We start from the raw sequence: 21,428 nt of genomic DNA, 5'->3' as shown, positions 1-21,428 counted from the left end.
ATGTGCCTGAACTGATTTAAAAAACTCTGCTTTCAGTAATACTGCCTCTTGCTGATTGAAGCGCAAATGTCTGTTCTGTTCAGACAGCAGCACAGAATACATGATAAGTTCTACTATATGGACTTATGTTAAATTTTTCAGCCTCCCATGTTTGGGAGATAGATGACTTTGCACAAATTCCACTGTAACAGCGATAGCGATGTATAACGTGGACGTTCTTGGTAGTAGGTGCAAGTTTCTTCCAGGTTTCTGTCTTAAATTACGTTTGTGAATTATTGTTATACAGTAGAGAGGAAAACTATGTACTTTGTGCCCTGTTATGTGTTTCAAGGGGAAGGACACTAAAGTTAAGGGAGGCATGGCATGGAACTGTAATGTTATTCTACTGGCAGATTAGCTGGCCCAAGTTCATACACTTTTATTTATTGTGATACAATGTATGCAAGTAGAGAAAAAAAAATCTATTTCAATGTGTTAAATACAAATCACTAATAGTTAACTTTTTCCCAGATTATATGCAGGTCCAGAAGTAGATATTTGGAGCAGTGGGGTTATACTCTATGCTTTGTTGTGTGGAACGCTTCCATTTGATGATGATCATGTGCCAACCCTTTTTAAGAAGATATGTGATGGTATCTTTTATACTCCTCAGTACCTGAATCCGTCTGTAATTAGCCTTTTGAAGCACATGCTGCAAGTGGATCCAATGAAGAGAGCAACAATCAGAGACATTAGGTAAAGCAATAACTGATGTTGAGTCACAGGATGGTGGAATGATAATCTCTGTGCAAATATGCAGAGCAAAGAAATAATTCATACAGCTTGTCCGTGTTTTATAGACTGAGGTGAAAAATTGAGCTTCTGGTGGTTTGGCTTTAGCTGTGGTGTTTCTGATCTCCAGTGGCCAATGAAGTATTTATTGGAGGTCCCAGTAAAATAAATTATATACATTTATGTATAGAAAATCTGAGAAACTCTGGGTTTAAGGCTGCTATAGGAAAGCTATTTACCTGCAGAATGGTTTGCAAAACCGACACTGTATTGACTTCTCTGGGCAAAAAAAAGTCTTTGCTCTTAAGAATTACTGTTCTCTACTGTAAATGTCTGAGAGGAAGTTATGGCTCTTTAATCTGATAACTATCATTTCTATTAATATTTCTTGAAACTCTTTAAAGACACTGAATCTCTTAAGACTCTGAATGTTCCACATGCAAGACAGCATTTGCTAGGTTCAAAATGCTAGCATAAATTTGTGTATGAGTGATAATTATTGCACTGAGTAGTCTTAAGGTAAAGTTTGTAGGTACAGGTAGCCATTGCAGGCTCTAGATTGCAGGAGGAGATTCTGGAGAAGATGACTTTGACAGGTGTAGAGTGGAACGAATAAATAATAAAAAAAGGTAGCTGATAGATCTGTATGCCATGCAGCAGCTTAATTAGGTTTTTCTGTTTCCTTTGTAAAATACTGTAAGAGAGCTCTGATATATACTACCTTAGTGAAAATTCTGCTTCTTTTTAGAGTTAGGAAGTCAACAATGTTCATGTTCTTTCAGCAGAACAAAAAAACCCATGGTAAACCTACCCTTGGTACTTTATTACAGTGGGGAAATAGTGTTGGAAATTATGTGAGAACAAAGCATTGTAAAACTTGAGCGGATAGGAACTTTGCTTAGATAGTTGTATTAAGTAAGTCCAGCTGAGAAACAGTATGAAAAAGATGTTGAAAAATGTTGGTTACAGAGCTAGTAGCTGTAAGACATGTCATCTCACAGTTAAAGGACAGACTACTACTACCTTAATTCTTCTAGGGGGAGGTGTGTGTAGATTCAAGTGGAGAAGCCCTCTGCAGTGAATAGTAACAGAAGTATTCCTCTGGGTTCAATTAACCAGCTGGGACTGTGCTTTTTAGTGGTATAGGAAGAGCTCTTTCTGCTTCCAAATTAACTGGTTGCTTCTGATAAAAGTGTATTTTGTTCAGCATCTTTGTGCTGAGGCGTCTTCTCAGGATCTCACTGACCAGAGCTTGGTCCATTGTACTAACCTTGGCTGGGATAGAGTTAAATTTATTCATAGTAGTTTGTATGTGGCTGTGTTTTGGATTTGCACATAAAATAGTGTTAAAACATGGATGTTTTAGTTGTTGCTGAGCAGTGCTTACACACTGTCAAGGCCTTTTCTGCTGCTCACTGTCTTGCCAGCAAGTGTGTTGGAGGTGCATGAAATACTGGGAGGGAACACAGTTGGAACAGTTGATCCCAACTGACCTAAGGGATATTCTGTAGTATATGGTGTCATGCTCAGCAATAAAACTGGGAGGGAGGTTGGTGGGGGTAAACTGCTGCTTGGGGATTGTGGGGCATCAGTCAGTTGGTGGTAAGCACCTGCTTTCATTTGCAGTGTTTGCTTTTATTGGGTTTCACTTTCCTCCCTCCTTGCTTTGTTCTCTGCAGAGTTTTACAAGTTAAACCACGAGTTTTCTCACTTTTACCCGTCTGATTCTCCCACTGGCAGGGAGTGAGTGAGTGGCTTTTTTGGGCTTAGCTGCTGGCTGGATTTAAACTGCAGCAGCCCTTCTTTTAGCACCCAATGTGGGGCTCAAAGGGTTTGAGATAATAATGGATCAGACCAGAGTGTTGTAGATGGAATTTGTAGTTATTATCTCTGTTAATGGTTCTGGTCACAGTAGTGATTTATCCTTGGTATTAGTTTATCTGATCGATGTCATGTTCCCTTTTTTGGTGTACATGTTAAAGACTGTTTTTGACTTTTGCAGTTTGCTGTGCTCTGTAGGGCTTAGTGATGTTTTGACTGGGAGATTTATTATTGAAACACTGGCTTGAGCTTAATCTGGTATTTGGACTCTCTACTGAAGCTGTTGCTGTATTTTGGTACCGTGTCATGGAGACCATTAGCAATTATGCTTCTTTTTGTCTAAGAGTGTTTTCTTTTGTGGAGGAAATACAGAATGGCATGTTCACCATTACCTTCTCTGATGTTTTCTCCCTTGTTACAGTTACTCTTCAGTATGTTGAACATCCTTGAGGAATCAAGATACTTTCACTTCTTAGGGATATTATTTTGGTTTTTTCAAAGGTTAACAAGCTATTAAGGAATGTCACCCATGGCAGTATTAAGGAATGTCACCCATGGCAGTGTAGGTATGGGTGGCATGGCATATGGGAGAATATGGGAAGGTATCTGGGAAGCTTGTCGCCTCTGGTGGTCTGAGACTTCAAACAAGTGTATGGCATCCTGATAAAATGATAGAATGTTTAGAAAAAAATAATAATGCTGTGGCTATTCTAACTTACTGCACTGGGCTGGGCCCTGGCCTTAACATACTGAACACTGCTCAGTGCTATTCGGCACATTCAAGGAGAAGACGGTCTCTGGGTCTGAAAACACAACAGGCACTGTGGCTAAGGTAGAGATCCAGCCTTCAACTGTATCAATTGCCCCTGTACATATAAAGAAGCAATCAAGTGGAAGTCAGCTTGGTTAGTATGGGATGAAGAAGCTTCTAAGAAGGAGCAACAGAGAGAATGCGAAGATGCTGCCTGTTCTGCAGAGGAACAGTCACAAGAATAGGAGGAGGAATGGACTGAAATAATAAATGAAACAGAAACTGCCTCTCCTTAAATGAGCTGTGAGAGAAAAGATGAAATCTTGCTCGCCCTCTGCCAGGTGAGCATTTGGGACAACAGTTAGGAATTAGAGGGTAAAGAATCCTGCAGTTGGAATCCTTTGCTAGGGATAAGGTCATTGACAAAGGAAATGGAAGAAAGGGACAGGAGTCCTTAGTCTGTAGAGGTGAATCCTCTCGACTGTAAAGAACAGGTCTTCAAGGAAAATCTTGAAAATTCCCTAAGTAAATGGACCACAACTGATGGAGGTATCCAGTATCTGGATACTTCAGTATGTGGAAAGGGTCTTTTTATAAGTATGTAAGTTTATATGTAGTGATAGGACAAAGAGGAATGGTTTCAAACTGAAAGAGGGTAGATTTAGATGACATGTAGGAAGAAATTCTTCACTGTGAAGCTGGTGAGACACTGGAACAGGTTGCCCAGAGAAGCTGTGCGTGCACCCTCCCTGGAAGTGTTCAAAGCCAGGTGGGACAGGACTTTTAAACAGCCAGGTCTAGTGGAAGGGTGTCCCTGTCCATGGCAGGGGAGTTGGAACTAGATGATCTTTACAGTCCCTTCCAACCCAAGCCGTTCTATGATTCTATGACTCCCGGAGGCGGGCAGCCAACCTGGCAGTGCTCTTTTTGTTGCCTGCCTCCCTGCCTGCTCTCCTGTGCTCTGCCTACACAGACGGAAGTCTTTTCATTCTGGTAGGGTGGAGGAAGGCAGACAGCCTTCCAGGACAGTGTCTGTAGCTTTGCAGAAACAAACCAAGCAAACAAAAAGCAACAATAAAAACAAGGCCAAAACCCTTGGCAGAGAGGCAGTCAAATCTTGAGAGGAGCTTCTGGGCCTGTGCAGCTTCCCTGCTGCCTGCTTTGATCTCTCCAAATGTAGGATCAATGCTTTGCAGGCCAAGGACGAGCTGAGAGTCATCATCAAGTGCTGGGGCTCCTCTCTCCTGGAGCCATTTGCAAGGCAGTCTGCAGCAGAGGATATTGTGGTACCTGGATGCACTGCACTGCAAGCCCTGAGGAGCATCAGTGCAGAGACACTGTATCACAGTTTCACTTCAGCTTTGTTCGAGAGGGAAACTTAAGTGAGGGAAAATGCACAGAATCACAGCTGGCTGTCAGTCAGCACCTCCAGGTCCTGCTCTGCTGGGCAGCTCTCCAGCCACTCCTCCGCAAGCCAGAAGAGCTGATGGGGGTTGTTGTGGCCCAAGTGCAGGACCTGACATTTGGCCTTACTGAAACTCATTCAGTTGGCCTTGATCCACTCATTGATCCAACCTGTCCAGGTCCCTCTCTGGAACCTCCCTACCCTCTAGCAGGTTGACACTCTTACCCAATTTGGTGTCATCTGCAAACTTACTGAGGGCACACTCAATCCTCTCATCCAGATCATTGATAAAGATGTTGAACAAGATTGGCGCCAAAACTGAGTCCTGAGGAACATGACTGGTTACCAGCCACCAACTAGATTTGACCCCATTTACCACTGTTGTGGTTTGGGCCCAACACAACAACAGAGGAACAGCCCCATGGCTGCTCACTCAGTGCTCCCACCCCCCACACACACACTGGGGTGAGGAGGACAAAGCTCCTGGGTTGAGACAAAGGACAAGGAGAGTTCTTCACCGATTAAGGTCCCGGGCAAAACAGACTCAACTTGGGGAAAAATAATAATTTAATGTCACACTAATCAAACACACACAGGACACAGACAACACACAGAGCAGGGCTTGCATATGTTACCCCACCCCTCCCTTCTTCCTGGGCCCAAATCCCTTTGTTCCCAGTTTCTCTCCCTCCTTCCCCCCAGCAGCACAGGGGAACAGGGGATGGGGTTTAGAGTCAGTTCACAGGATGGTGGTTCCTGCTGCTCCTTCCTCCTCAGGAAGGATTCCTTACAGTCCTTCCCTGCTTCCCCACAGGGTCCCTCCCATGGGAGAGTCCTCCACGAACCTCTCCTTCATGAGTCCTTCCCACGAGGTCCAGAGCTGCTCCAGCCTGGGCTTCCCACAGAGTCACGGGCTTCCCCTGTTGACCGGGTTTGTTGATAAATGATGGAGAGAGGCTTTGTGAGCTCCCCAGCCAGCTCCCTCAGTGCTGTAGAGTGGCTCCCATCATGCCTCATAGACTTACGTGTGTCCAGGTGCAGAAGTAGATCATTAACTACTTCTGTATGGATTATGGGGGGGGGGGGGTTGTTCTGCTCTCCATCCTTATCTTCCAGCTCAGGAGGCTCAACACCCTGGGGGGAGCTAGTCTGACTATTAAAGCTGGAGGCAAAGAAGTCAGCAAGTATCTCAGCCTTTTCTTCATCCTTGGTTGCACTGTTCTCCCTTGCATCCAGTAAGGGATGGAGATTGTCCTTGGCTCTCTTTTTATTGTTAATGTATTTATAAAAACTTTATTGTCCCCTCTGTCAGTGGCCAAGTTGAGCTCCAGCTGGACTTTTGCCTTTCTTATTTTCTCTCTGTATGACCTAAGGAGGTCTCTGTACTTGTCTTGAGTTGCCTGTTCCTTCTTCCAAAGATGATAAACACTCCTTTTTTTTTTTTAAGTCCCATCAAAAGCTCCCTGTTCAGCCAGGCCAGCTGTCTTCCCTACCCTTTAGTTTTGCAACACATGAGTACAGCTACTCCTGGGCTTTTAAGATTTCCTGCTTGAAGAGCATCCATCCTTTCTAGACCCCTTTGCTCTTCATGACTTTCTCCTAAGGGATTCTCAACGAGTGTCCTGAACAGGCCAAAGTCTGCCCTCTGGAAATCCAAGGTGGAGGTTTTGCTAAGCCCCCTCCTTATGCCACTAAGAATTGAAAAGTTAACCGCTTTGTGATCACTAAGCCCAAGATGTCCTCCAACCACTGTATCTCCCACTGGTTTTTCTCTGTTTATGAACTAGAGGTCCAGGCCTCCCCTAGCAGGCTCACTTACCAGTTCTGTCAAAAAGTTACTTCCACACAGTGGAGGAGCCTCCTAGCCTGCCTGCTCTCTGCTGTGTTATATTTCCAGCAGATGTCTGGTAGGTTGAAGTCTCCAACCTGAACAAGGGCTGGTGTTTGCAAGACTTCATCCAGTCCTTTATAGAATCCTTAGTCTGCCTCCTCATCCTGGTTGGGTGGTCTGTAACAGACTCCCAGCAAAGTATCTCTGTTATTCACCTTCCCCTTCATCCTTACTCATAAACACTCAACTTTATCGTCACTATAATCAAGCTCTATACAGTCAAAACACTCCCTAACATATGGAGCCACACCGCTCCCTCTCCTTCACTGCCTATCCCTTCTGAAGAGCTTATATCCATTCATTGCAGTATTCTAGTTGTGAGAGTCATCCCACCACATTTCCATGATGGCAACTACATCATAACTGTCCTGCTGCACTGTGTCTTCCAGCTCACGCTGTTTGTTGCCCATGCTACATGCATTAGTATGCACTGGGCTACCGACTGCACCCCATTCTTGGCTCTTCACCGCTAGGCTCGTCTCTGGTGAGGCCTGGGCCTCACCCTTCAAGACTAGTTTAAAGCCCTGTTATGAGCACTGCTAGCTCTTGCCCTAGTATTCTTTCCCCCTGTGAGACAGGGTTTTCCCATCTGTTGCAAGCAGGCCTGGTGTCCTGTAAATCAAGCCATAGTCAAAAAACTCAAGGTCCTGCTTGGTAGCACCAGTTTTGGAGCCAGGCATTGATTTATCAGGTCTCTTTACCTGTTCATCATTTCCCAGAACTGAAGGGATAGAGGAGAACACCACTTGAGCTTCTGATCCCTTGACTGGTCATCCCAAGGCCATGAAATCTTGCTTCATTACCCTCGGACTTCTTGTCTCTACCTCATCACTGCCTGCCTGAATGATCCAAAGAGGGTAGTAATCTGAATTCTGTCTCAGAACAGGAAGTTTCCTAGTTACATCCATGGCTCAGGCCCAGGGGAGGCAGCAGAACTGATATGCTGCATCAGCTTTTCCAGCGTGTGCTAGTCTAAGCTCTGAGCAGCCAATTTCTCTAGAAGAATGCTGTGGGAAACCATGTAAAATGCCTTGCTAAAGTCAAGATAGACAACATCCATAGCCTTATCAATAAGGGGGTCACCCTGTCATTGAAAGAGATCAGGTTATTCAAAAGGGACCTGCTTTGCACAAACCTGTGCTGACTGGGCCTCATCACCATGTGCTGCGTAATAGTACTCAGGATGATTTTCTCCATCAGCTTCCCCAGCACCGAAGTCAAACTGACAGGCCTGTAATTTCCCAGATCATCCTTCTGTTATAAATTGAGGCCCAGTAATTGACAGGAGCCAGACCAATTAACCAAATTAATTTATTAAGTAAGCGAACAACAAGCAAAACAGCGCTGAGCGGCCGGGGAGTCTCCGCTCTGCCAACGGCGCGCACCCGTCAATCAACTTCACAGTCCTTTATAGTCCCTGCTTGCACGGGCTGTTGTCAAGGGGTCTCTTAGTGTCCCCTATTGGTCAAGGGGATGAGGAGGCGGAGAGGAGGGCGGAGAGGAGGCGGGGAGTCCTCCCTCCTGCTCTGAGACGCACGCTTAAAGAGATGGAGTTACACACCCCCTCCCAGCAAACAAGAGTTTAACTGTTACATGTTGTTACAGAGACTTTCAAAACTTTAAGGAACAAATAACGTATTTTACCTATCACACTTCTGTCCCTGTTTATATATGGGTGTCACATTGGCTGACTGCCAATCTGTTGCTACCTCCCTGGTCAGCCAGGACTGCTGATAAATGATAAAGTGGCCTGGTGAGCACCCCTGGCAGCTCTCTCAGCACCCTTGGGTGTTATCCCATCCAGTCCCGCAGACTTGTGTGTGTCTGCATGGTGCATCTGATCACTGACCATCTCGTCCTGGAGTGTGGGGGGTCATTGTGTTCCCAGTCCCTGTCTCCTGGCTTGAGGGGCTGATCTCCCTCAGTACAGCTGGTTGTATTGCTAAAGATTGAGGCAAACAAGGTGCAAAACACCTCTGCCGTTTCCTCATCCTTTGTTACCATGTTTCCTCCTGCATCTAAGAGGGGATGGAGGCTCTCCCTGGTCTTTCTTTTGCTATCAATATATTTGTAGAAGCGTTTCTTGTTACCTTTTACCTCAGAAGCCAGATTAATTTCTAGCTGGGCTTTGGACCCTCTGGTTTTCTCCCTACACAGCCTCACAACATCTTTGTAGTTGTCACGAGTGACCAGACCCTTCTTCCAAAGGCCATAAACTCCATTTTCCCCTCAGTTGCAGCCCAAGCTGCCTATTCAGCCAGGCAGACCTTCTAAGCCACCGACTCGCCTCACGGCACAACGGGACGAGCTGCTCCTGTGCCTGTACGAATTCCTTCTTAGAAAGTATCCAGCCTTCCTGGACTGTACCCTTAGGAACTACTTCCCAAGGGCTTCTATCAAGTAGCCTCCTAAGGAAGTCAGGGTCTGCCCTTGAGACATCCAAGGTGGCAGTTGTGCTGCTCCCCTCCTGACGTCTCTAAGAGCAGAGAGCTCTCATTACATGTGCACTGTGCCCTAGACGGCCTCCAACCCTTACGTCAAGTGTCAAGGGCAAGTGACCATGAGATTTCTCCCTAGTCCTTGTACAGTTTCTCATCTGCCTCTGCCCTGGTTGGGTGGTGTATAGCAGAGTTGCACATGCATTGCCATTAGGCTGCAGTTCAGCTCTGCTGACGTGTCAGACCTTCCTGAGGGACCAGGTCCTTCTGGGGAAGTCTGGAAGTTAATGATTGTGAAGTTGTTACAATACACTGGCCACACCTCACATCCGTGTGTTCGCAGGGCTCAGGAGTGCGTCTGAAATGTGGGGTTTTGGTGATACACTGGGACACAATCATAGGAGGAAGGAGTCTTACATGTGTCATTGATGATATTCTCAGAGGAAGAATAGTCTTGCAGAGCATCTTAGGAGAGGCCAGCAAGGCTCCCTGGGCTTGCTGGGACAGTGTTAGGACAGGTATCCTGACTGTGGATGGGAATGGAAGCCTGAGCTTTGCAGTCTCAGATGATCTTTGTGTAGTCTGGGATTCGTGTGCTGAGCAGCCTGTTACATTGACCCACCAACACAACACTGCAAAGGCAGGAGCTCAGCTGTTTGGTGCTGCTGCCTGCAGCTCCTCAGCACCAGCTGTGCTCCGAGAAACGAGTGCTTGTGTAATGTCAGGGTAACAGAGGCAGAAATGCAGTGGCTTGCAGCAGCTTTGAAGACTCACAGACTTCATTCCAGGGGGAATTTTACCTACAGCAAGTTTTCTTCCCAGGAAGTGCAGCCACATATTAGCCACATATTAGCAAAGCAATACCACCTGCATCGCTGGTAATGCTGAGACATCTTCTGCAGTTTTCAGGCCTGTAATTCTTTTATTTCAAATAGATTTAGGGTGCTGGGACCTCTCAGGCACCAGCCTGAGCCACAGCTGCTGGCCCAGCCAGTGTCACTGCTGGTGGGGTGGTTTCTTGCTGGGCTGGGAGGGCTCCTCAGGGCTGCCAGCCTTCCTTTTTGGGGCTCGGCGGGGCCTCCCGTTGGAGCAGCTGCTGCCCCTGCTGGAAGTGGAAGGCCGGGGCCCAGCCCCGTCTGGGTCCTCCCGTGGCTCTTCTTGCTCCCCATGGGTGGGAAGAGAGGCATTTGGGGGGCTGCTGGGCCCCCCCTGAAAGTCTGGGCTGGGGCCAGCATGGCTGTCCTGCTGGCCCAGCCGACGTCGGGCCTCTGCGTTGCACCGGCGCGCGATGGTGTCAACGAGCCGGTGGACGAAGCTCCTCGTGCGCCGGCCCAGGGAGGCCCGGAGCAGCTGGATCAGAACCTCCTCCTCCGGGCCGAAGTAGCGCAGGCTGGATATGACGAGGTTCTGCGCTGCTGCTGCTGCTTCCTGGGCATCCTCCAAGAGCTGCCCCAGCTCCTGCTGCAGCCAGGGCAGCAGGGGACGGAGGACAGCCGGGTAGATGCGGAAGATGGATGCCCAGACACAGGTGTAGAAGCCGCCCACAGTAGCCATGGGCCGGGGCCCTGCAGCTGGAGGCCAGAGCGTTGTGGGCTGATGGAGGCCCTGGGCGGCTGGGTGTCCAGGAGCTCCTCCTGTCACGCGGGCAAGTGGTGGTGCTGCAGGAGGCGGGATGACGTGCTCCTCAAAGTCGTCATCTGCCCGCACTGAGTGCAAGATGGAGCTCACTATTGTCTTGCAGAGAGGGCACTCGTGCTTGCCCTCGGCCCACCGCACAATGCATGGGTAGCAGAACTGGTGGAGGCATGGCAGGACAAAGCTGGCCTCCTCCCAGTTGTCCAGGCATATTGGACAGTGGTTCTCCAGCTCCATGGCCATGCTCTCCACGTGCTGCGGTGGGCAGGGGGCAGCTGGGGATGTTGAGCTGCTCCCTCTCATGGGCCCTGCAGCAGCAGGTGTCACACTAGAAGAGAAGCCACAGTCATTGCTGGACCAGGGAGGGGTGGAAGAACTGTCCAGGACCCTTCAATGAGGAAGCACTTCCAGCTCCCCAAGGTGAGGTTTCCTGGCACAGCTCACCTCTGCTGCTGCGAGCGTGCTTCCTGGGTGTCCCTGCCACCTGAACCAGGCAGGGCCAGGGAAAATCCTTCAAGGGCTCTGAGGTCAGGCACTGAGAGTTGCAGTGAAGAACTAACTCCCCGAGCGTGACCTCAGCAACAGCCTCGCACGATGCTCCAACCTCGCGTCCTTGCTCAGCTGGAGAGTGGGCACAAGCCAGCTGGGTGGGATATAAGCAGAGAAGGATGCTGGTCACCTGCAGACATCATAGTCTATCCCTTGGTGACATCAGTATCCATGGCTCAGTGGTGTCACCAGCCATTGCTTGGGGACATCAAAATGGCCGTCCTTGCCTGCAGCAGTCACACAGGTGTCCAGCATTACTGCAACACCACTGCCCACTCCATCCCTACATCTCTTGTCTTGTGCTTGGGGTCAGTGTTTCAGGCCATCTCCTGAGGTCTTGGCCTTGTGTTCCCAGGGCCTGCTCAGGTGTGCACAGCCCAGCACTGCTGGCCAGCCCTCTGGGCTCCCCTGCTTCCTCCCACGGTGGGTCGCAGGCAGCACTTGGCTGGCTCTCGGGGATCAGAGCGTATGTCTGCCCCCAGCCCCAACCCCTGGGTGTCTGTTTGCTGAGGGTGGCTGCACCAGGCAAGTCCCTCTTCCAGGTGGCTTTTTGTGTTCAGTTCCTGATGCCCCTTGGGCTGGGGTGGGGCGGGATGGGGTCCTGCCCTCCCCGAGTTAGAGTCTGCAGAGTGAGGGGAGTCACAGCACCACAGAGCCCTGTTTTCGCGAAAGAGGAGCTGTTACCTGCTGTCCAAGAAGCCAGTCCACACACAGAGTTGAGATATTTGGTGTAATGCCCAGTTCTGCGCAGAAAAGGGAGTAGGATGGTATTCAATAAAGCAAGCTGAGTTTCCGGAAACACGAGTACTACTTTTATACCCAAAAACATGAGAAAGAACTTTGTCTCTTACATTATTCTGTCACTCGCACACCTGATCGGTTGGCTAATTCCTCACTTCATTTAAAGTGGCAATGGTAAAAAATTTCACGACGCATGCTTGAAGAATAAGGGGGTTGCTGTTAGTAGGGGTCCCTCTAGCCTGTGGGTGTGAATTTTCGTATGCTAATGGCTTATTGATATAGCAATACAGTGATTTCAGTTACTGAGTCGTTTTCGTCTCAGTGCTCAAGGCTGTGAGCAAGATAAGCTGTGGGGAGAGCTCCTTTCCGTCCCTTTCATCTCTCTAGCAGGTGTCTAGCAGGCCTGTCTCAAGGCCAGCGTGTTGACTACTTGGGGTGTGTTTTCTCTAACTGGAATCTGGTTTTGTCTAATTGTTACTGTTAGCTGGGCCCTGATTTTGTTCTGCGTGTCCTTTCTATTAATTTTTATGTGATCTTTTCCCCAAATTTGACTTATTTCAATTAGTAAGTGACATCAGCCCAGCATCTCTGCCTGCCATGAGCCATCAGAGCACTGGTTGGTGCCTTCCCAGCAGTGCTGTTTGGGACAGGGAAGCAGGAGGCCAGGAGTGCAGTGCCCAGGCTGACTGGGGCTGCCACCCACCCCCATCCCAGGCTGCAGCTGCTGCCCCGGGGGCTGGCCAGGCCTTTCCCGGGGGCTCTGCGGGCCAGCACAAGCCCCAGCGTGGCTGCTGCTGTGCGCATGGCTCCAGTGTGGTCTCCTGCCCAGGACTGAACACACAGAGAGTTCTTGTTTTCCAAGTCTGTGTGTGCCTGACCACGACCCAACGGGGCCAGTGCCTGCAAAGGGACTCCTCTGTTGCCCCAGAGGTTGCATCCTGCTCTCTCCTGGGTGCAGTGTGGCCCAGCAGGACGTGGGGGGAGATGTGGCTGTGCCATCCTTCTGAGCACTTCTTTGGTGCTCCTTGGGAGAGCACTTGATCAAATGCAGGGGCTTAGTGTCCCTACAGCCTGTGCCAGGTGCTGGTCAAGCCTCAGGAGGTCATGGGTCTTCCAAAGATGGCATCAGCAGGCCCTTAGCTCTTTTTAATGCTAGCCCTTCTTCCTGCTCTCCACTTCTCTGCTCGCAGCTGGTCTGTAATGGAGATCTCTTCATGGGAGAGGGGGAAAGCAGGTGGCCACAGATGGCCTGGTTCTGGCATCTCTATCCTCTCCCACACAGCAGTAACCAAGAGCCACGAGCTGCTGCTTCCCCAGAGAGAAAGTCAGGTCCTGCTGCCTCTCGTTAGGTGCTCTGCGCCCCAGGTGCCTCCAGTTCTTGAAGTTACCCATGGGAAGGGACATCCAAAAGAACATGGGTAGGACTTGAACTGCCTGTGGCACTAATGAATACACCTGGAGGGACATTTATATTGGTGACACAGAGCTTTGGAGACTTGAGGATGCCATCTCCTTGGAAGTGTTCAAGGCCAGATGGAACAGAAGTTTAAGCAACCTGGTCTGGTGGGAGGTTTCCCTGCCCATGGCAGGGTGATTATAACTAGATGATCTTTAAGGTCTCTTCCAACCCAAACTACTCTCTCATTATTCAGCATCAGCATTTCTTAATTATATTATGTATTGTTAAGTGTGTACTTGGGGAGGGACAACATAACCGGGTAGTATAAGAATTTCAGTTGAAAATACCTCAAAACTAATATAGTGGCAGTAAAAAATGCACCATTTATACAAAAAGCTGGTTGATGAAATATACAGAGTTTTTTGGAGCTCAGGAAGTTGAAACACTTAAAAGAAAGAACATTTTTTCTAGTTTCCTGCAAAATGTCTTGCAAAATCTTGTGAAGGAGGGATTACTTATTGTTATGTACTGCCTTATTATCTAAGCTGCATAGAAGGGGACTTTTGAAACCTATGATTATTTTTGTACAGACTAAAATAATTTTATTTTTAAAAGGATTTAATACTAAAAATGTTTGCTTCACATATATATAGTCAGACTTTGTTTATTCTTGAATCTAGGGAACATGAATGGTTTAAGCAGGATCTTCCCAAATACTTGTTTCCTGAAGATCCATCATATAGCTCTACCATGATTGATGATGAAGCCTTAAAAGAAGTCTGTGAGAAGTTTGAATGCACTGAAGAGGAAGTGCTAAGTTGTCTGTACAGCCGAAATCATCAGGACCCTTTAGCGGTTGCTTATCACCTTATTATAGATAACAGAAGAATAATGAATGAGGCCAAAGACTTCTACTTGGCTACAAGCCCACCAGATTCTTTCCTGGATGATCACCACCTGTCTCGGCCTCACCCTGAAAGAGTGCCATTCTTGGTCGCTGAAGCACCACGTCCTCGTCATACTCTTGATGAGCTGAATCCACAGAAGTCAAAACATCAGGGTGTAAGAAGAGCTAAGTGGCACTTGGGAATACGCAGTCAGAGTCGACCAAATGATATAATGGCTGAAGTCTGTCGAGCAATTAAACAACTGGATTATGAATGGAAGGTAAAATAATAAAGGATCTTTACAGCATACACAGTAAATTTGTGTAGTTACATAGGCTAGAAGTCTGAAACGATGTTCTTCTCTGCTGGAAAATAATCTCATGAGTTGTGCTGACTGCTTGTGCTTGCTGTCCAGGAAGGGTTTTGAGGGAGGCTATTCATGCTGACAGGAAACAAAGTCTTGCTAACTTATCTAACTTTCCTATTGGGCTGTAGGAATGTTTTTCTGTTGGCTAAACCAACCCCCTTTTCCCCCTGCCCCTGAACCCCAGCAGGTAAAAAAACCAACTCCAACAGGAAAGCCTGAAATACCAGTGAGCTGAAGTGACAAAAACAATATGGATTGTTTCTCAAGCAATTCTGGTAAATAATTCAAATCTCTTTTGTACTAGGTTGTAAATCCATACTATCTACGTGTTCGAAGGAAGAATCCAGTAACAAGTGCATATTCCAAAATGAGTTTGCAGTTGTATCAGGTGGACAGCAGGACGTACTTACTGGACTTCCGTAGCATTGATGGTATGTGAAGACTTGCACAGGTTAATGGAGTTGTATGGGAAAAAATTCTAAACACAAACATGCCTTAATTTACTTATTTAGAAGCGTTGTCCTTCATTAGTTTAAGCCAATCTAGATCTGTGTTAGTGTTTCTTCACTTCTGATCTAGTGATCCTGTGATCAGACGATTACCTGCTTCATCCCTTAAATAACAGCTTTTTAGTGATATCAACTCCTGAACTGCTCCGTTTTGTGGCTGTTCAAGCAAGCACTAATACCACTACTGCAGAATGGAACAGGGCTGTGAGAGGTGAGATCTGGATCAACCTAAATTGCCTTTGGAGCCTCACCCGCAGATTTGAGCATTAATTTAGATCTGAAGTAAGCATGTGGCTAAGATTCCCTAGTGAAGATAAATCTTGGAATCTAAACATTAAAATTTGACCTGGACTATACGTTGCTGTAGTGGGTCTGGCTGAGGTGGAGTTCTTCATAATAGCCTATGTGGTGCTGTGCTTTTGGATATGTGGTTTAAAGACTGTTGATAAAACACCAGTGTTCCTTCTTTTGCTTGTGCAGTATCTAGTCTTTATTTTCCAACACTGTTGCATGCAATGAGTAGTCCAGGAGTGAGCAGGAAATTGGGATGGGACAGAACCTGCATAGCTGAGCCAGATTGACAAAGGCCATATAATGTTAAGCTTAGCAAAGAAGCTGAAGGGACCAGGGTTTGGGGAAGATAGACTTGAGACTGGCTGGACATCAGTCTGCTTTGAAGAGCTGGTGAGTAGTTGCCTTTGAATAATTTCCTTTTTCTTTTTTTCACCTCTATTTTTTTCTTCCTCTTACTAAACTATGTGTATCACTACCCGTGAGTTTTCTCACTTTGCCCTTCCTGTTCTTTTCCTCATTGCACTGAATTAGTTGCCAGGCAGAGTCAACCCACAAATAATAGTAGTAGACAAAAACTGAGTTAAGAATTGTACGCTTGCAGTAAAGTATTGAAAGCAGTTGGTCTAACCTGTAGACAGATCTATTTTGTAGAGTGACAGTAATGTAGCATACAAGTCCCAGCTGGATACCTCCCTGAAAATGGATGGAGGACCTAATAGAGACTGGCTGCAATTCTTGTTTATAGACACAGTACACTAAACCAGTACTACTTAGAGCCAAAGGTGTAGGTGATGTACCTAGGGGAGAACATGTGGCATGAAAAAAGGATTTACAGAAGTGTGGCTGGATTATAGTATAGGGTGGCTAAGGCTGTGTTTCATGACAGTTTAATGTGACCTGACTTGGTAGTGCAGTTTTTGCCACATTTTTTCTGTCAATACAGGTGCTTAAATTAAGTGATACTTGATACAGTGAACTAGGCAGTTTCTGTAGTGACCTACTGCAATACAGGACAAACGCCCTCGCTATTGCAGTGGAGATGACTGCTCAAAGCCATGCAGCTGGGGGAGGACAGCCTGTTGCCCTGGATTCAGCTCTTGAGGAAATACAACCCATTGACATGGATTTGCCATCTCTTTTCCAATAATGAAGCTGATTTGCTTTTCCTTTTCCTCTGCCACAGCTAACCTTTCCTCTTACCAGACTGTAGTATTAGGTTTGATGTGAAAAAGCAGTCTTTCATGTGTTCACTGATTTCTACTGGAAATTACTTTTCTAGTGCAGGTGCCGGTCAAACTAATGTTAAGTATTTCAAGGATACTTTAGCAGAACATTACCTTCAGTATGAGGAGGAAATGCTTCCATCTAAGTAGTAAATTTCCAAAAGTGAAATATAAATCAGTGTAGGTGCTTGCAATTAATTTATCAATGAGCTGTAATAAAAATATAACCAAATATAAATAAAACAAAAATAAGCAAAAAGCATCTGTAAAATGTTCAGACTGTTATTTGACTAACTTTAAGATGCTACCCTGTTAATGTTTTATAAGTAAACTATCTTGAACATGAGAATGGAGCTGGCCTTAAGTTGTGCCAGGGAGCTTTAAACTTGATATTAGTGAGAAATTCTTTATCAAAAAAGTGCTTGGGCACTGGAACAGGCTGCCCAGGGAGGTGGTGGAGTCACCATCTCAGGAAATATTAAAAAACATGTAGACATGGCTTCAGAAATGCTCTGGTGGGCTTGGTGGGTGTTGTGTGTTTTTTGGTTTTGTGTTCGTAGGTGTTTTTTTCTCCTTCTGGGTGGACGGTTGGACTCAGTGAACTTAGAAATTTTTTCCAACCGTGACGATTCTGTGATTGTGAGAACTACTAGCTGCTGAAATTAGTTCATGAAAATATAGCCAGTGCTAGTCTGAACTAGATCTAAATGGTTCCATAGTTCAGATCACAGGAATAGTTTGCATTAGGACATGTGCCTCTGTGTTACTAGATGTATAAGCTTTTATTTGTATCAACTATATACAATTTGCAAAAGCTGTTTATGTATTAACATTTAAAAAACACGAAGTGTGAGAAAGGGAAGACTTTTGCTGTTCCTATAACTGATTTGATACTGATAATTAATTTTCCTCCTCTCTCCACGTGCCCCCCAGATGAAATTACTGAAGCAAAGTCTGGGACTGCAACTCCACAGAGGTCAGGTTCTGTGAGCAACTATAGATCCTGTCAAAAAGATTCGGATGCTGATGCGCAAGGGAAATCTGCAGATACGTCGCTTACCTCATCAGTGAGCTCCTCGCTTGACTCCTCTACAGCTGACTTAACTCCAAGACCAGGGAGTCATACAATTGAATTTTTTGAGATGTGTGCAAATCTCATTAAGATTCTTGCACAATAATTCTGAAGATGGGCTTATTTCTTTTACAGCAATAAGCATGCCTAAATCATAGTCAGATGCTTCCAGTTATAATCAAGTTGAATTAACTAAGGCGCTGTAAAAGCTAGCCACAGAATGCAATTTGCACAGGGATTGAAATGATTATGGGCAGTTAATGTGTATTATTTTGAAGCTGGAGTGAATTCTGATTGTCTGCTGTCCAATAGCGTAATACAGGTACAGGGGCAATGTTCATAACATTTTACATTGAGTGCACATTAGGCTGCATATAACATTTAAGTTAGATGGACCTTCTTGGTTTCTTCACTGGTAATACATAGATCTAATGCAGTGTAAGTAAATGTACACTTCCTAGTTCAGTGACCTAAATATGACTTGTTGGTCACAATCTACAGTTGTGCCTCAGTTGGTCAGAACTGTCAGCATCTTCTAGCAGTAATGCGTTAAAACTGCTGTTTCTTCCCTCTTATTTGACAGGAAATCTGTTACCATGCAGTGCTTTTAACAAGTTACACATTTGATTAAAAGCATGCAAATCCAACCACTTGGAAACGCATGTAGGTGCTCCATAACGCACTGAGGGTGAAATTCTGTGCGCTGTGAGTAGAGCAATTGAGTCCATGACAATGGCAGGAGACTTAATGCTGAGAAGACTGGGCATGCTATGGGCTTCTCTCTGAAGGAGAGCTCCTGAGCTCCTGAGCTGTGCATATATACCTTAGTGTGGTAGCAGCACAGAAGCTCCCCACTGCTACCGTCCTTTTCTTTGACACATGTATGTAGTTAAGAGCACAGCCTAAGGGCTTTTGCACGCTATTCCAGATTCTAAAATTGACAGGTTTTTGAAATAATGTTAATAGTTTATACAGCTGTTTATCACATGTTAACTTGGCATATGCTATATGGAATTCACTTGCAGTTGGAACTACATACGTAGCTTAGGTTTTCCCAGGCTACCTTTTTAGCAAACTTTGCTCTTTAAATTAATTGTGAAATTAAATAGTCTGGCTTCTCAGCTGAGCATTGAAAACTGATCATGAGAATTTGAGTGCTATTATTAAAAAAATGTTCAACAGTAGATTGCAATTACCAGTAAAAAATCCTTCTGAATTTATGTTTTTTGTGATGTTTCAGGAAGAAAATTGAATGTTATATCTTGAAATAACAGCTGGTACTTGCACAAAAATATTTAATCTCTTGTAAATTGCATATAATTAGCCACAGTTCCATTTTATCTAGTACTAGTAGACATAAACAGTAAACTGTATGTCATAAAATACTTAGTTTTGCATTCAAGAATCAATGTTCTCTTCAATGTAATATTCATGACGTAATTGGTTTCAATGGTTCCTCTCCCAGGGAGAGGCTGGAAATCAAGGCATTACTATGAACAGTGAAACCTGGACTCTAAAAATGTATGGGGATTTTTGCCAGTGACCGAGATTTCATCCACAGAAAACTGCTAGCTGCAGATAAAAGAACTGTTTAATCGAGGCCAACTGGCTTCAGTCCAGAATTCATCTGTTACAAACATGCACAGAATCTGAAGAAACATAAAGCTGCTTTAAGCCCTGGAACTGCTGTAGCTGCGTTCTGAATTGGGCAATGGTGTGATCTGTCTCGTATGTAGGTACAAGTTACAACTTCAGTTCTTTATCCTTAAGTGTTACACACGGTCCCTGTATGGGAGGTTGATTTCCTTTATCTCAAAGCGGAAGATTTTCCAGAGATAAAGCTTTGGAGTTGAACTCCCAGGATTGAGATGTCAACATGAGGGGCCAGCTGCATACCATACTTTTAAGTCCTGTCTTTAGTCTTGTAAAATTGGTTTGGATATACTGAATAAATCAGTGTATTCATTTTTGCTACCCTTTTATTTTGAATCTGTTAAATATTGCACTTGGACAAATAGAGCAAACGCACAGGTTTTTTTAATTGTAGTAATTCCTCATCTAAAATTGGTTTGGGATCACTCTTGCATATGTTCAACTAAGTATCTATAAATGGTATCTGCTTCTGGATTGCGAACTTGTAATGCTGACCACAAATGCAAGGTGCCAGGGTGTGAATAGCTTTTAATTTTTATATACTATTTTGGCCCTCTTGTGCATTAAGGCAACCATGGTTTTTACTTTGTCTTGGTATCTGGAGGTTAATGTAAGTTTCTGGCAGAAGTGTACTTTATGTGTAGTTTTAAATAAAGTAATTTTTATTGGTATGATAAATCAGTTTTGATGGCCAGAAGTTTTCTGATTGAACTGAGACTTTTATAGGGGGTGGGGAAGGGAGAAAAGGGGACTGACAACCTAGTTGAACCCAGAACAGTTGTCTGTTGTGTGACTTTCCTATGCTTTGTAGATTTTGCTGTTTAAATGGCTTTCTTCACTTGTTCCTACTGATTTTGCAGACCCTTTTTTAGCATCATACTAGTATCTGCCAGTAGGCAATAAAAAGTTCACTAAGCGAGCTGTCGGGGATGTAAAGGAGGCAGCTTATGCAAATACACAAATTGGTCAAGTATGTTACTCTGTATTCCCAAGCTTGCTCCCGTTGGAGTACATTATCTTGCCTTTGTATTTTTATTTTTTTCAAAGACATGGATGAATCTGATGTGTCCATGTGCAATATATATACTCACTTGGTAATGGATAAAATTCATCTTGGTGGTGCAATATTAAAAAAAAAAACCAACAACTTTCATGTTTGTCTTGATATGAATGTTTAATACAAACTTGGAAATAAATTTTATTTTACCAGTTGATTATCATTGTAAGATACGAAGTCCTGTTCTTTCACAACTATGTGCCTACTTCCTATGTTTATTTCTTTTGACAAAGCTGAATGGCAAAAATGCTTGTTTATAACCGTGTAACTTTTTGAACTTTCAAAACTTAAAACTAAGTAAACATGAAATACTGATCAACCTTGTTTGAAACTGTGTGCATGCTGTCTTTGGATGGTTACGTATGTGTTAAAAATTAACAGACACAGACTGTTGACACTTGTTTTAAAAAACAGCAGGAGTTAACGACTTCAGAATAAGCAGCACCAAGACTGCAGGATTCCCAGCTGTGCAGGATTCCCAGCTGTGCGGGGTGGGCCCCAGCTGTGCGAGCCTGGGCCCTTGCTGACCACCAGGCCCTTGATCCCACAAACCCCCTTCTGGGAAAAAGAGGTGGGAGGGACACTCAACACCCAGTGGAAAAGTCCCCTTTGGCCAGGCCCTCTGGCGACAGGCCTCCTGTCTTCCACTCTGCTGTTTGCATGCACCATGGGTGCTATTTGCCCCGCCTCTTCTATTTTTCTCCCTTTTAGAAAAACAAACAAACACAAAACAACAACCCCAACCCCAAACCCACACAAAACCCCGACCGTTTCCATCCTCGTCCCTCTACTTCCCGCTCTCCACGGAGCGGTCGGCGCTGCCGAGCTGTGCGGGCACAGCGGCCGCTCCCGCCCGGCCCCCCGCACTCCGCGGCCGCGCAGCTGCCTGCTCCCGCCCGCGCGCCGCCGGCTCCGCCGTGCTCAGAGCTGCGGGATGCCCGCCTTGCCGTGCTCAAGACGCGGGG

The 21,428-nt window shown here is 45.6% G+C and overlaps 1 protein-coding gene across 1 annotated transcript in view; it reads left to right on the top strand.

Annotated features, from left to right (window-relative positions):
• The window catches only part of PRKAA1 (protein kinase AMP-activated catalytic subunit alpha 1), a 33,456-nt gene extending 12,673 nt beyond the window's left edge, over positions 1-20,783 (top strand). The window contains exons 6-9 of the mRNA XM_051642920.1: positions 511-735; positions 14,082-14,568; positions 14,960-15,086; positions 17,615-20,783. Coding sequence (XP_051498880.1) covers positions 511-735; positions 14,082-14,568; positions 14,960-15,086; positions 17,615-17,859 — 1,084 coding nt within the window. The 3' untranslated portion in view covers positions 17,860-20,783. The remainder of the gene's footprint in view (positions 1-510; positions 736-14,081; positions 14,569-14,959; positions 15,087-17,614) is intronic.
• The last annotated feature ends 645 nt before the right edge of the window (positions 20,784-21,428 follow it).

The sequence above is a fragment of the Apus apus genome, chromosome Z (genome assembly GCF_020740795.1).
Source record: "Apus apus isolate bApuApu2 chromosome Z, bApuApu2.pri.cur, whole genome shotgun sequence".
Taxonomy (NCBI): Eukaryota; Metazoa; Chordata; class Aves; order Apodiformes; family Apodidae; genus Apus; species Apus apus.
Note: the sequence above shows the minus strand (reverse complement) of the source record. Positions and strands in the feature narration are given on the sequence as shown.